The 15,875-nt window shown below is 38.7% G+C and overlaps 1 protein-coding gene across 1 annotated transcript in view; it reads right to left on the bottom strand.

The window, feature by feature from the left end:
• LOC139444814 (copine-8-like) overlaps positions 1–15,875 on the bottom strand; it is a 50,575-nt gene that overhangs the window by 8,386 nt on the left and 26,314 nt on the right. Inside the window, exons 7-18 of the mRNA XM_071225778.1 lie at positions 13,637–13,668; positions 12,262–12,290; positions 12,038–12,141; positions 11,311–11,415; positions 8,296–8,337; positions 7,820–7,895; positions 5,508–5,564; positions 4,932–4,993; positions 3,824–3,976; positions 1,496–1,571; positions 628–755; positions 2–104 (exon numbers count right to left, since the gene is read on the bottom strand). Of these exons, the coding sequence (XP_071081879.1) occupies positions 2–104; positions 628–755; positions 1,496–1,571; positions 3,824–3,976; positions 4,932–4,993; positions 5,508–5,564; positions 7,820–7,895; positions 8,296–8,337; positions 11,311–11,415; positions 12,038–12,141; positions 12,262–12,290; positions 13,637–13,668 (967 nt within the window). The remainder of the gene's footprint in view (position 1; positions 105–627; positions 756–1,495; positions 1,572–3,823; positions 3,977–4,931; positions 4,994–5,507; positions 5,565–7,819; positions 7,896–8,295; positions 8,338–11,310; positions 11,416–12,037; positions 12,142–12,261; positions 12,291–13,636; positions 13,669–15,875) is intronic.

Raw genomic sequence — 15,875 nt, 5'->3', positions numbered from 1 at the left:
CCTTAACGATGGCCTCGGTGGTCTGGGGCATGTCGGTGATGATTCCATCAGTTATTATAAGAAGGATGAAGTAGTCGGCCCCTTGCTGTGAGGTCTGTGCAAAGCTGAAATGAACAAGCAAAATAACTCAAGACATCTGCTTGTGAGTGAAAACATAGTTCAGTAAAAGGAGATCTATGTGTGACTGAAGAAATATTGAGGCCATAGGCCATGTATCTATGGCAATTTAAATGTGGATTGCAATGTCTAATAAGACTTGAGATAGACAATGTAACAATAAAATATTCCATTTCTGAAAATCAATGTCACATTAATTTGAAATCTTTTGATAGGAACATGGTAGGGAACATTCTAATGTATCAGTCTCACTCATATTATAGACTCTGGGTATTGCTCTTTCACAGATTCATCAACATGTAGCAATATCTTGAAGGCATGCCCCCCCCCCCCCCCTAAAAACAACAACAAAACAATCACCGATATCATGAGCAACAATTTACACTTTCACGGTACAATAACCTGCACTCAACCACAGCACAGGCTGCTGTGGACCAATTGTAAGCCAGAACAGAAACCCCACAGGCGTTATTAACAATACAGATCATCAGCTTCAGGAGGCGGGATTACCTGGCCACATGGTTGACGACCGGAGCAAAGTTTGTGGGTCCGTACAGCTGGACAGAGTGGAGAGTCCTGTGGTAGGCGTCCAGCACCCCCTGCACCCCTTCACAGTATGGGTTGTTGGGGTTTCCATTCTGAAATAAACATGTTCATGTACTACTTCATGGAGTAAGGATATTTCTCTTCTAACTTGGACTAAAATTTAAAGAAAATTGGACCATGTGCACATACTATATTAGATATTGCAACTTTATCAGCCTCAAATAAGTGATTGTTACGATAAAATATATTTCACAAATTTGGTTCTAAATATAATGATATATTCTTGACTCAATTGTACATAAATATATAGTTGTTCTTGTTGAAATAATGCAGAAGTGATGATAAATTTAACTCACTCACTCACTAGTATGTGAATGACCTTGACCTTTGACAATATCATTATAACAATCACAGCCCTTTCCGAGTAGAAACAGTAGCATTATTAGTATTAGTAGTAGTTGAAGTAGCACCAGGATAAACATTTTCCACATGTTGGCCTATCTGTGCCAAATCAGGGTTATCTCCCTTACACAGATAGAAATTGGCACTTGTCCTATAGTCGTTACCAAATCTGCCCAATAGTTAAGGTATCATAAAGATGAGAAGAAAAATGCCATTTTTAAGGGGTTTGCTATATGTTATCACTTTGAGGACTAAAAATGTTGGTATCTATCACTGCTTACACCATACTCCTATAACACCCAATAAGCCTGCGTTATTGGTTCCAACCTCCTTATTCCTTCCTATAAACATGTGTGTCCTCCACTGTGACTAGTTCCACCTGCCACGTCTCAATACATCAAGCATAACAAGCTAAGGGCTAGGTACTTACCAATGCGAACTCGTGAGATACAACGCCATCTGGAGGTAGTCTGGCACCGAACCCAAGCGCAGGGAACAGTTTGTCACTACAAGAAGGAAGCAGCATATCAACACAAGCCTGACCTCATTACTGTAACTTACGACAACATGCCTGCAGGTTTTCAATTATAGTCATTTTCTAGAACAATGACTGACCATACCAGTCTTCCAAGATCTATTCAAACTTAGTAATGACTGAGAAGAATGTCCCATCAAAAGTATCAAAATGTCCTGATGCCATTTATCTCTAGCATATCAATGGCCTGGCAGTGTCCAAAACTGAGAAACTTGTCATGTCCACTCCCTACCCATTTAAGAATTTTTTTGACAAAATTCAGATGTTCAAAATTTAAAATAGCTTTAGAAACTGGCAGATATAGTAAAACAGACCGTTCTCTCAGATTTTGTAACTATTGTTGTAGTAAGGGAGTCAATGTCATTCAGGATGAATTTCATGTACTCTTTAATTGTAATTTATATTCTGCCCTAAGACAAAAATACCTTGTTAATCTTCCTATGCCTACTCATTACAGTAATTCTCATGTAATAAATATTCTTAGTAATTATAATTAGCAAACATTATTTCTAGTTTGTAAACTCTTATACTATGCTTACAAAATAATTAATGATAAATTCTGTGCCCTGTAAATGTCATGCTCACGTCTGTATTTTGGGCCATTGGCCTTATACTGAATAAACATGTCTGTCTGTCTGTCTGTCTGTTATTTCACTAAAGACGAAAGTCATAACTGTCAGGGGTCCCCAGATTCAAATAGAGATACCATAGCAGCAAACCCAACACCCCCCAGGACTAGACTAACATCTCGTCTCTGAAATGAACATATCATACAGAAAAAGAACAGTTGTTCAGTTATCTTAATAAAAATATTATAAAAAGGAGCCCAGTGACTCTCTCCCAATACTGCAGTGATCTAGACTTGCCAAACATTATAGACTTGCATGGGCTGTATTTGATATATATTTGTATCAGGGTCTGTAAGATAGACCACCCCCGGGACATATGGACCCTCTTAGTTCCATACCCCTGTTCAAAATCAAGCATGGATGTAAAGCAGCCTTTGTCATTAACGTGATGTAAAATGACATGGGGGTACCTAGATTCAAATCTATAGCAGCAAATAGTGCCCTCCAAGACACAAAGCCCCACCTTAACTTCAGTCAGAGCATAGCAATATTCTTTCAACCAAAACACCGGAAACCAAACACTACCTACAAATCTAAATCAAATGTTTTCAAAAATGCTGAACTTCAAACTGAATGTGAACATCATCACCATGACAACAGTTCTCATGACAAACTACTTCAAGCATACTTCCTTCAACTGAAATGTAATCAATGTAAATTCAAACACACCATCCCTCCTATTCACGATCTTAACCTTTGGCCATATTCAAGGGTGTCATTACTCTCCTATAAAGTTAAACAAACATGTCATCTTGTACAATGCCTTTCAAATGCACATTATTGGGAAATTTTGAGAATGCCTTTCAGATTCACATGATTGGAAAATATATATCTGTAAAAGTGTATAGGTACTAGGGCTGCAACGAATACACTATGAGGTGAATACGATTCGTATCATGAATATAGAGTAATTAATATGAATATTAATTCACGAATACAATAACAAGTCAGCTGTTGATGTATTATTTGTTATATTCAGTGAAACATTAACATAAATATTTTGACATGGTTTGTTAATTATAAATATATTTATATACTGCACTTATCCAGGTACTAGTATCTGCTCAAATGCAACAATGACCTGTGACCACATAACTGTTAAATTAAATATCATAAGAGTGTTGTCTTTGTAGAAATCTATACATATAACATGTTCTCATGGATATTTTAGGTACAGGGTGTGTAAATCCACATACTTGCATATTCATAAATATTCGATTCTAATGGCAACGAATAACGAATTCAATTCATAAATGGATACGGTTCGATTCACCGAATACGTGAGTGAATCTTAACAGCCCTATGTACATGACTGCAGTAACAAAGTCTTCAGTGTGACATTCTGCTTCAGAAACCCTACACTGACTGAATGAACTCAGTATATCTGTAATATTACGGTATGTCAGGCTAACGTAGGAGGGAAATGACGCCGGTTAGAATCATCAACCACTTTGGTAAAACCCAAGAGCAAGTCTATGTTGCACCGACCATGGATCATAATAAAGGCAAGACTAGGATGCAAACCCATGACCAACCGACAGGGGACACAACTCTGTGCTGTAGGCCACCTGTTTACATAGCTACGAAGACTCACGTATCATAATCCTGGATGATGTCGCCAACAGCGCGGACGGCGGTGGCATATGGGTTTGGTCTGTAGGGGTTCAAGTAGTGCAGAGAGGTAGGGGTTTTCGGGTCGCCATTCGAGGCAGTAAAATCAACAGCAAAGGTACAGTGTAGTCGGGTTCTGAAATGTGGTAATAGATTTAGAAAACTTACTTTGTGAGAACACTGAATATTGTTTTAAAAATTGATTCAAATAATACTCAAAACATATTTAAAATATAGTAGGATAAACATGATAAAAATACTTTTACTTCCATAATGTTAATTGAACCTCATAATTAACAAAAGCTGTCAGTTAGCAATAATTCTGCTATATCGCGATAATAGTTCCCATGAGCCAGACATTATCAGTACTTGTTAAGGAATCTAGCTAACTGATAGGCTAGTTGCCGTCTTGTGAGCACCCATACAAGTCAGCTGGCCAGCTAGTACAGATATGACCTGATCATGCTTGACAGTGAAACACTAGCTGGTCACAACTGATTGTTGGCACTTCATGGTACCACACTGAGAGACCAAGGGAGATTGGTTTGTTTGTGTGTTGTTTAATGCCACACTCAGCAATATTCCTGCTATATGATGGCAGTCTGTAAATAATCAAGTCTCGACCAGACAATCAAGTGATTGACATCATCAGCATCGATCCACACAATTGGGATACGATGACATATATCAACCAAGTCAGCCAGCCTGACCACCCGATCTCGTTCGTTGCCTCTTACGACAAGCCTATGCGTTGGAGAAGACCGATTCTACCCTGGATCTTCACGGGTCACAAGATAAATCTTATTGTCACAGGCATAGAGTTCACATACAAGAATTCTTTGGAACATGTAAACTAAAAGGACAAATACATTACTTGCATCCATAACACTGTGAACAGGATCTTACAAGCTGAACATTCATGTACACATATATGTACCTTGTAGTGCACAAGCCCATTCAGGTGACTGACTAAATTCGCATTGACACAAGTAGCTCATAACCCAGTGGATGATAACATGAGCAAACCCCATCATAAAAAGGATGACAAAAAGTCAGTGACATCACACACTGTAATCACCCAGGTAACTTACCCTCCTCTGATGTAATCCAGGAAAGTAAAGACCTTAGCAACCTGGCACGACATCAGCTCCACCTGAAGCAGCAAGAATATTCCATCAACAAAAGCCCAGAACACAAGAAAACATCAACCAAAGCCTTACAATATGGCTGAAATATTGCCGATGAGACGTGAAGCATAAACTCACAAAAACTCAACCAAAGTCAAGAGCATATAACACTTCAATTCAAAAGACTTCTAATTTTTAATCTAGTCTGGACTGTGACATTCCACATAAATACTAACTTAAACCAACTGGATCAGATCAGTATTGTCAATAAGGCAGCACAGGAAACAACAGAAAGAGACTTATATAACTAGACTTTAATAACTAACATGTACGGCAATCGTAAGTGGAATGGGTCCCTGGACCTTATAAAATGCTGAATGCATTTACTGTAATGTTAGGCACCCAGGTATTCCTTAGTGTAGTCAGTCCTTACATGCATTGTGTACTGGGGATTTTCCTGTGCTCAAACCTTCATAGGAAGACAGTGTCAAATAGTTTGTTTGATGGATGATGTGAGGAATTAAATCACTAGAAACTTACAACTCCTGAATTCTGATACTTGTTCCCTTTCTTTGCCTTCTTCTTTGGATTTATACACTGTAACATAATGTCATTCATGTATTGTACACTGCAACGCAATGTCATTCATGTATTGTACACTGTAACATCTTGTCATTCATGTATTGTACACCGCAACACAATGTCATTCATAGATTGTACACTGTAACACAATGTCATTCATGTATTGTACACCGCAACACAATGTCATTCATGTATTGTACACTGTAACACAATGTCATTCATGTATTGTACATTGTAACATCATGTCATTCATGTATTGTACACCGCAACACAATGTCATTCATGTATTGTACACCGCAACACAATGTCATTTATGTATTGTACATTGTAACACAATGTCATTCATGTATTGTACACTGTAACACAATGTCATTCATGTGTTGTACACTGTAACACAATGTCATTCATGTATTGTACACCGCAACACAATGTCATTCATAGATTGTACACTGTAACACAATGTCATTCATGTATTGTACACCGCAACACAATGTCATTCATGTATTGTACACTGTAACACAATGTCATTCATGTATTGTACATTGTAACATCATGTCATTCATGTATTGTACACCGCAACACAATGTCATTCATGTATTGTACACCGCAACACAATGTCATTTATGTATTGTACATTGTAACACAATGTCATTCATGTATTGTACACTGTAACACAATGTCATTCATGTGTTGTACACTGTAACACAATGTCATTCATGTATTGTACACCGCAACACAATGTCATTCATGTATTGTACACCGCAACACAATGTAATTCATGTATTGTACATTTAACACAATGTCATTCATGTATTGTACATTGTAACATCTTGTCATTCATGTATTGTACACCGCAACACAATGTCATTCATAGATTGTACACTGTAACACAATGTCATTCATGTATTGTACACCGCAACACAATGTCATTCATGTATTGTACACTGTAACACAATGTCATTCATGTATTGTACATTGTAACATCATGTCATTCATGTATTGTACACCGCAACACAATGTCATTCATGTATTGTACACCGCAACACAATGTCATTTATGTATTGTACATTGTAACACAATGTCATTCATGTATTGTACACTGTAACACAATGTCATTCATGTGTTGTACACTGTAACACAATGTCATTCATGTATTGTACACCGCAACACAATGTCATTCATGTATTGTACACCGCAACACAATGTAATTCATGTATTGTACATTTAACACAATGTCATTCATGTATTGTACATTGTAACATCTTGTCATTCATGTATTGTACACCGCAACACAATGTCATTCATAGATTGTACACTGTAACACAATGTCATTCATGTATTGTACACCGCAACACAATGTCATTCATGTATTGTACACTGTAACACAATGTCATTCATGTATTGTACATTGAAACATCATGTCATTCATGTATTGTACACCGCAACACAATGTCATTCTTGTATTGTACACCGCAACACAATGTCATTCATGTATTGTACACTGTAACACAATGTCATTCATGTATTGTACACTGTAACACAATGTCATTCATGTATTGTACATTGTAACATCTTGTCATTCATGTATTGTACACCGCAACACAATGTCATTCATGTATTGTAGACTGTAACACAATGGCATTCATGTATTGTACACTGTAACACAATGGCATTCATGTATTGTACACTGTAACACAATGTCATTCATGTATTGTACACTGCAACACAATGTCATTCATGTATTGTACATTGTAACACAATGGCATTCATGTATTGTACACTGTAACACAATGTCATTCATGTATTGTACACTGCAACACAATGTCATTCATGTATTGTACATTTAACACAATGTCATTCATGTATTGTACATTTAACACAATGGCATTCATGTATTGTACACTGCAACACAATGGCATTCATGTATTGTACACTGTAACACAATGGCATTCATGTATTGTACATTTAACACAATGTCATTCATGTGTTGTACATTTAACACAATGTCATTCATGTGTTGTACATTTAACACAATGTCATTCATGTATTGTACATTTAACACAATGGCATTCATATATTGTACACTGTAACGCGATGTCATTCACATATTGGTACTCTGAAACACACTGTTCGAGACCACTACATAATGCCAACGGTTCCAAGCTAAACTTCCAAGAATCAAATATTCAATAAAACCAGCAAATCTGTACAGGGTACATAGAAATAAAGTAGTGGTATATAGAGGATACTGAGTGAACTACCCTACTCACCTCATATCTATTCTGCTCTATCCTGCCCCTTGACAGCTCCCGAAGTGAGGAGGTGAATTCCCCAATAAAGTCATGTCTGCAACCAACACAGAGGAACCACTGATGACATCACATTCAACAAACCTGTGTGTGTATCAATAGATCTAATATTGGGCATTCACTTTGTTTGTTTGTTTCAACGCCGCACTCAGCAATATTTCAGCTCTATGACATCAGTCTGTAAATACCTGAGTCCGGACCAGACAATCCAGTGATTGACATCATGAGCATTGATCTATGCAATTTGGATACAATGACATGCATCAACCAAGTCAGCGAGCCAGACCACACGATCCAATTTGTCGCCTCTCACGACAAGCATGGGTTACTAAAGGATTATTTTAACCTGCATCTCCACAGTGGACATTCAGTAGTATTGTTGACTGTGAAACATCAAATGTAACTACATCAAACCTGAATGGCGGTCACACACTTACCCTCCATCTGCATCCCAGTCATAGCACTGGATCTTGATGGATCTGGGGACAGAGACAGGTAACATAAGTCCATCTTACAGCCACTATTTCTCGCTGGGGTCAAACTACCTAGTGTTGTACAGGGGAAACATTTCCAGGACTTGCCCATGTAAATTTAACATAAGATTATTTCTTACCCCAGCGAGAGAGAAGGGGATGGTGATGTCGCTTCATAAATGAAGCTTTGACGGTGATGGGGTCCATGGTAATGGAGGTAGACAACAGTGGATAACTGTTGCAAGTGACTTCAAAATTCAAAATTCCTTTTAATATTGTTTTAATTAATTTCAGCGAAATCGTGTGTGAAGCGATCGGAAGATCGCACATCTCACCATTATTACCAGCAACCACGGTCAGATTACCACTATTGACGCCTTGAAACAAACTTTAGTTGACAGAGAATGGATACATATATCATAAATGCCATACTTTGACTCGTTAAAAGTCATATTTGTTGTAGTTTGAAGATTCTATGTTAACATGTAGTTCTCGCTATCACGTGCACGGTGACTGGTCAAATTGTTCCATGTAAAAAATAATAACCGGCAGTAGCGATCAGCTGCATCAAAGTGCTACTCTTAGGGTTATTATTATGTGAAATATATTTAGTAAAAGCTGCAACTAAAATAACAAGATATTGGAATATATTATTCATGATAAAAAAATAGTTTCAGATACAATTTTTCCTGATCCTTGTATCAAAATCCTCTAAAGTTATATCATTGGGTAAGTTTTAACCAAATCACCGGTAGATTCCAAGAAAACATGTGTATAACTGATTGCTGTTTCCAGCTTAGTTTACGAGAAAATACACTAGGTAATCTTAATCCCTGGATGTAAAACAATGCCTAGCAGAACAAAAAATACAATTTTAAACCTTAAATCAACATATCTGTGATTTTTTTTATCTCAAATTTCACATTTGTACTGACCGAGTTTCTGATCACCCTTTTGTTTACCAGAATTCGCTGAAGAGGAAAGGTGTAATTTTTTTCTGCACATAATATTCGATTTTCTTTTTTCCAAATACTGAATCCGCTAGAGTGGGTAGTGCATTATACTTTGGTGCACACTATACTCACGAAAATATGGTATGTTATTGAGAGGCCTACCTGGTGTTTCTATGATGGTCATTGAGAGGTCTACCTGGTGTTTCTATGAGGTCATTGAGAGGCCTACCTGGTGGTTCTATGACGGTCATTGAGAGGCCTACCTGGGGTTTCTATGATGGTCATTGAGAGGCCTACCTGGTGTTTCTATGACGGTCATTGAGAGGCCTACCTGGTGTTTCTTTGAGGTCATTGAGAGGCCTACCTGGTGTTTCTATGACGGTCATTGAGAGGCCTACCTGGTGTTTCTACGAGGTCACTGAGAGGCCTACCTGGTGTTTCTATGATGGTCATTGAGAGGTCTACCTGGTGTTTCTACGAGGTCATTGAGAGGCCTACCTGGTGTTTCTGTGATGGTCATTGAGAGGCCTACCTGGTGTTTCTATGATGGTCATTGAGAGGTCTACCTGGTGTTTCTACGAGATCATTGAGAGGCCTACCTGGTGTTTCTATGATGGTCATTGAGAGGCCTACCTGGTGTTTCTACGAGGTCATTGAGAGGCCTACCTGGTGTTTCTATGATGGTCATTGAGAGGTCTACCTGGTGTTTCTACGAGATCATTGAGAGGCCTACCTGGTGTTTCTATGATGGTCATTGAGAGGTCTACCTGGTGTTTCTGTGACGGTCATTGAGAGGCCTACCTGGTGTTTCTATGATGGTCATTGAGAGGCCTACCTGGTGTTTCTGTGATGGTCATTGAGAGGCCTACCTGGTGTTTCTACGAGGTCATTGAGAGGCCTACCTGGTGTTTCTATGATGGTCATTGAGAGGTCTACCTGGTGTTTCTACGAGATCATTGAGAGGCCTACCTGGTGTTTCTATGATGGTCATTGAGAGGTCTACCTGGTGTTTCTGTGACGGTCATTGAGAGGCCTACCTGGTGTTTCTATGATGGTCATTGAGAGGTCTACCTGGTGTTTCTGTGATGGTCATTGAGAGGCCTACCTGGTGTTTCTTTGAGGTCATTGAGAGGCCTACCAGGTGTTTCTTTGAGGTCATTGAGAGGCCTACCTGGTGTTTTTCTATGAGATCATTGAGAGGCCTACCTGGTGTTTCTACGAGATCATTGAGAGGCCTACCTGGTGTTTTTCTATGACGGTCATTGAGAGGCCTACCTGGTGTTTCTATGACGGTCATTGAGAGGCCTACCTGGTGTTTCTATGATGGTCATTGAGAGGCCTACCTAGAGTTTCTATGATGGTCATTGAGAGGCCTACCTAGTGTTGCTATGACGGTCATTGAGAGGCCTACCTGGTGTTTCTATGATGGTCACAGAGAGGCCTACCTGGTGTTTCTATGATGGTCATTGAGAGGCCTACCTAGTGTTTCTATGATGGTCATTGAGAGGCCTACCTAGTGTTGCTATGACGGTCATTGAGAGGCCTACCTGGTGTTTCTATGCTGGTCATTGAGAGGCCTACCTAGTGTTGCTATGATGGTCATTGAGAGGCCTACCTGGTGTTTCTATGATGGTCATTGAGAGGCCTACCTGGTGTTTCTATGACGGTCATTGAGAGGCCTACCTGGTGTTTCTATGATGGTCATTGAGAGGCCTACCTGGTGTTTCTATGATGGTCATTGAGAGGCCTACCTGGTGTTTCTATGACGGTCATTGAGAGGCCTACCTGGTGTTTCTATGATGGTCATTGAGAGGCCTACCTGGTGTTTCTATGATGGTCATTGAGAGGCCTACCTGGTGTTTCTACGAGGTCACTGAGAGGTCTACCTGGGGTTTCTATTATGGTCATTGAGAGGCCTACCTAGTGTTTTTCTATGATGGTCATTGAGAGGCCTACCTGGTGTTTCTGTGATGGTCATTGAGAGGCCTACCTGGTGTTTTTCTATGATGGTCATTGAGAGGCCTACCTGTCATAGTCCCCATTACATAGCGACCGCACAGGGATGACAAATGGCTTCCAGGTGGGGTTCAATGTCTTCTTGATCACCTCCGTTCGGTGTACGATGGTGAAACTGGAACAATGTAGCAAGTAATAAATCAACCAATAGTTCAATCATGCCAGTGACTGAGTGACTGATGTTATATACCCAAAACTCTCACTTCCTAAATGTTCAGTATATGTTACTCCATTCTATGGATCGTCATAACTTCCTTCATTAGTTCATGTTACTAGGAGCTAGGGACTAGTGGTATGTATCTATCCAAGTCTGTCTATCTTGAGGTCCTGTCACAGTCACTTCAAGTCCAGTCACACATAGGATTCATCATCTTAATACTTAACACTGAATTGTACTCAGTCCCAATACAAGTTCATCAAAGCCTTTGATGTTTGTTTGTTTGTTTGTTTGTTGTTTTACGCCACACTCAGCAATATGCCAGCTATATGAAGGCGGCCTGTAAATAATCAAGTTTGGACCAGACAATCCAGTGATTGACATCATGAGCATTGATATATTCAAATGGGATATGATGACACGCATCAACCAAATCAGCGAGCCTGACCAACCGATCCCGTAAGTCGCCTCTAACAACAAGCACAATCGCCTTGTATGGCAAGCATGGGTTGCTGAAGGACTATTCTACACTGGATTTACAGGTCCAAAGTCTTTGAGGAAGATTCATGGCCATTCCTACCTGCCATCCTCATTGGATCTGCTAAATGTCAGGAATGGATCTGATTTGCCAAAGAAGTCCTTCTTGTCTAGTTTATGAGCACAGAACTGCATGGTTGCTTGTTCCTGGAGATAGAGAGGCATTTGTTATTCATCATAGAGTTGCCTCCCCTTGGTCAATAACAGCTGGAAGGTTTCAGAAAAAATTACCAACAGATTTTTCAAGACCAGAATTTTTAAACCTACCTTACAGCTGCTTAGCTCCTCAGCAGTAACTGCAATCAAGCAAATTATTATTATTAAACACTGTGACATTTTCTTTATAAGGGGTCGTAAAACAACACTGTTTAGTAATATTGTGAGTGACTGAGTTGGGTTGAACACAACATGGAATACGTTTTCAGTTTTATCAGTGTGTCAGCTTAATATTGTAGCAAATCCCCAAATGATACAAGTTTTAGTTAATTTAATGGTCTTTAATTTCCTGTAAATAGAACTACAGATAAGCAGAGTATTTGTGTAAAATACCCCCCAAAAATATCCAAAACCCAATTACTTTCAATTAACTTGCGTACAGAAACACATTGCATTAAAAAAATCAAATGTATAAAAACAGCACCCGTCAATACCCAATGAAGCTTTTTCAGCATGCGTACAAAGGAGCTTATTTCCTAAACACAAATACGAGCTAATTTACTTTCCGAGTCAAGCCTATATATTTAGAACAGTTATACACACCTGAAACATTTTTCATTTTTTGTAAATCATAAAATGTTCACTCATTTTGGGAAAAACACAAAAGAGTGATGAATAGATGAGTGAAAAAATATTGGTTACCCAATGAAAAATGTAATAACCCAATTAAAATAGAAACCCGAGAGTAAAAACTCAATTGCTCCAAAAGTTATCTGGAGCTCTGTGTAAAGAGTCTTGAATGAATCAGTGATCATGTGGACAGTGGTCATGATTGATCATGAAATAACCCACCCATAACTGCTCTTGGTACAATGAATATTATTGTGCTACTGTATATTACTTTTCTTCATCCATTCGCTACATTTGGAAGAACTGAATGCATGTGTGTGCATCACGTAAAGCCCTGGACATTATCCAACTGGCATCGGTATGGTGCTGACAAATCAAGTGAATGAGTGAGTGAGTTGGGTTTAACGCCGCTTTTAACAGTATTCCAGTTATATCACGGCGTGTCAGCTTAATGTGGGAGGAAAGCCCGAAGTGATGCAGGTCTCAGACGTTTACCACTTCGGTGAAACCCACGAGCACGGGTATGGTGCTGACAAACCTAGAAACATAATCGGGGCGAACCGGGATTCGAACCCACAATCATAGGTTTCTGGCGTGCCCAAGAGATGCAACTCTGCACAGTGAATCGCGACGCCTTAGACGACTGGGCCACCCATGCCCCCTGACAAATCAAGAATCATTATTCAGGGTGAATCTGGGGTTTGATCAAAGGATTCTTGCATTACAAATGATGCAACTCTGAACAGCAAACTGCTACTGCTTCGGCGACTGGGTCATCCATTACTCCCTTGTTCCCTAATCAAGCTAATAGAGGGAAAGACATATCACTTCATTTATTCATTACTAAAGTACTCACTAGCAATTGAGCCACTTTTCTTCTTAGGCCCGCTGTGGAAGGAAAAACAGCATGAAAACACTGTGGCAATGAAAGGAACTCTGAAAGTTTATTTTACATTTGTTTCTATAATATTTCAATCTAAGGACACCTAAAGCTCTAACTTTTATACCATGGTTATGAAAAGGGTCCCTTGACAATGTGAAAGACAATGGAAGCTTAGAGACACAAACAGAAATGAGTGAGTGAGAAAGTGAGTGAGTAAAAGCAGTTTAATGTTAGTCAGCATTACTCCAGCAAAAACACCCTGTAACTAGAGGTGTCCGGGCCGAATGACATAGCCAAGTCACAGAGCCAGATCATCAGATTCCAATTGTAGTGATGTCTTCCAACAAGCATGAAGTAATGAGACATACCTACAACCCCACAGGGTCTCCACATATACACCACCCAGCCAAGAGCCACAACAACACACTAGCATTGTGCAGAAGGCTGAAGAGGATCTGACCACCAACAATTCTAGGTATATATCATATATCTTTTTCAGATATACATAGTATCTTATTTTATAAATAACAGATGATGCATGACAAGGGTCTATTTTTACCACTTGAAATTCTGATGAAAATAATGGAAAATGAGTGAGTGAGTGAGTTTGGTTTAAAGCGCTTTTAACATTATTCAAGTTATATCACGGCGTGTCAGCTTAATGTGGGAGGAAAGCCCGAGGTGATGCAGGTCTCAGACGTTTACCAATTCGGTGAAACCCACGAGCACAGGTATGGTGCTGACAAACCTAGAAACATAATCAGGGCGAACCGGGATTCGAACCCACAATCATAGGTTTCTGGCGTGCCCAAGGGACGCAACTCTGCACAGCAAATCGTGGCGCCTTAGACGACTGGGCCACCCGTGCCCCCCTATGGAAAATGATCTATGATTGCCAACTTGTCATTTGTCTTCCTTACAACTGACAACAGGATCAAGTCTAGAGTGGAGTGAAAAAACCAACATATGATCATGTCAGAACATAAACCACTACTGTTAATGATGCCAAAATATACCACTTTTTATGATGTCATGATACTTGCAGAGTGTTTATTGTTTATTTTTGCAATAATTCCACAACAAAATACTGCACTGTTTTTAACAATCCTGCAATAGAAACTCTACCTGTTGTTTATGATCATGGCACAATGGAAACATTACATTGTTGTTTATGATCATGGAAAGACTACATTATTGTTTATGATAATGGCACAACTACATTATTGTTTATGATAATGGCACAATGGAAAGACTACATTGTTGTTTATGATAATGCCACAATGGAAAGACTACATTGTTGTTTATGATAATGGCACAATGGAAAGACTACATTGTTGTTTATGATAATGGCACAACTACATTGTTGTTTATGATAATGGGCCAATGAAAAGACTACATTGTTGTTTATGATAATGGCACAACTATATTGTTGTTTATGATAATGGAAAGACTACATTATTGTTTATGATAATGGCACAACTACATTGTTGTTTATGATAATGGCACAATGGAAAGACTACATTGTTGTTTATGATAATGCCACAATGGAAAGACTACATTGTTGTTTATGATAATGGCACAATGGAAAGACTACATTGTTGTTTATGATAATGGCACAACTATATTGTTGTTTATGATAATGGAAAGACTACATTATTGTTTATGATCATGGAACAACTACATTGTTGTTTATGATAATGGCACAATGGAAAGACTACATTGTTGTTTATGATAATGGCACAACTACATTGTTGTTTATGATAATGGGCCAATGAAAAGACTACATTGTTGTTTATGATAATGGCACAACTATATTGTTGTTTATGATAATGGAAAGACTACATTATTGTTTATGATCATGGAACAACTACATTGTTGTTTATGATAATGGCACAATGGAAAGACTACATTGTTGTTTATGATAATGGCACAACTACATTGTTGTTTATGATAATGGGCCAATGAAAAGACTACATTGTTGTTTATGATAATGGAACAACTACATTGTTGTTTATGATAATGGGCCAATGAAAAGACTACATTGTTGTTTATGATAATGGCACAACTACATTGTTGTTTATGATAATGGCACAATGGAAAGACTACATTATTGTTTATGATCATGGAACAACTACATTGTTGTTTATGATAATGGGCCAATGAAAAGACTACATTGTTGTTTATGATAATGGCACAACTACATTGTTGTTTA

This window comes from Haliotis cracherodii, unplaced genomic scaffold, assembly GCF_022045235.1.
Source record: "Haliotis cracherodii isolate W230 unplaced genomic scaffold, xgHalCrac1.p SCAF_6, whole genome shotgun sequence".
Lineage (NCBI taxonomy): Eukaryota > Metazoa > Mollusca > Gastropoda > Lepetellida > Haliotidae > Haliotis > Haliotis cracherodii.
Note: the sequence above shows the minus strand (reverse complement) of the source record. Positions and strands in the feature narration are given on the sequence as shown.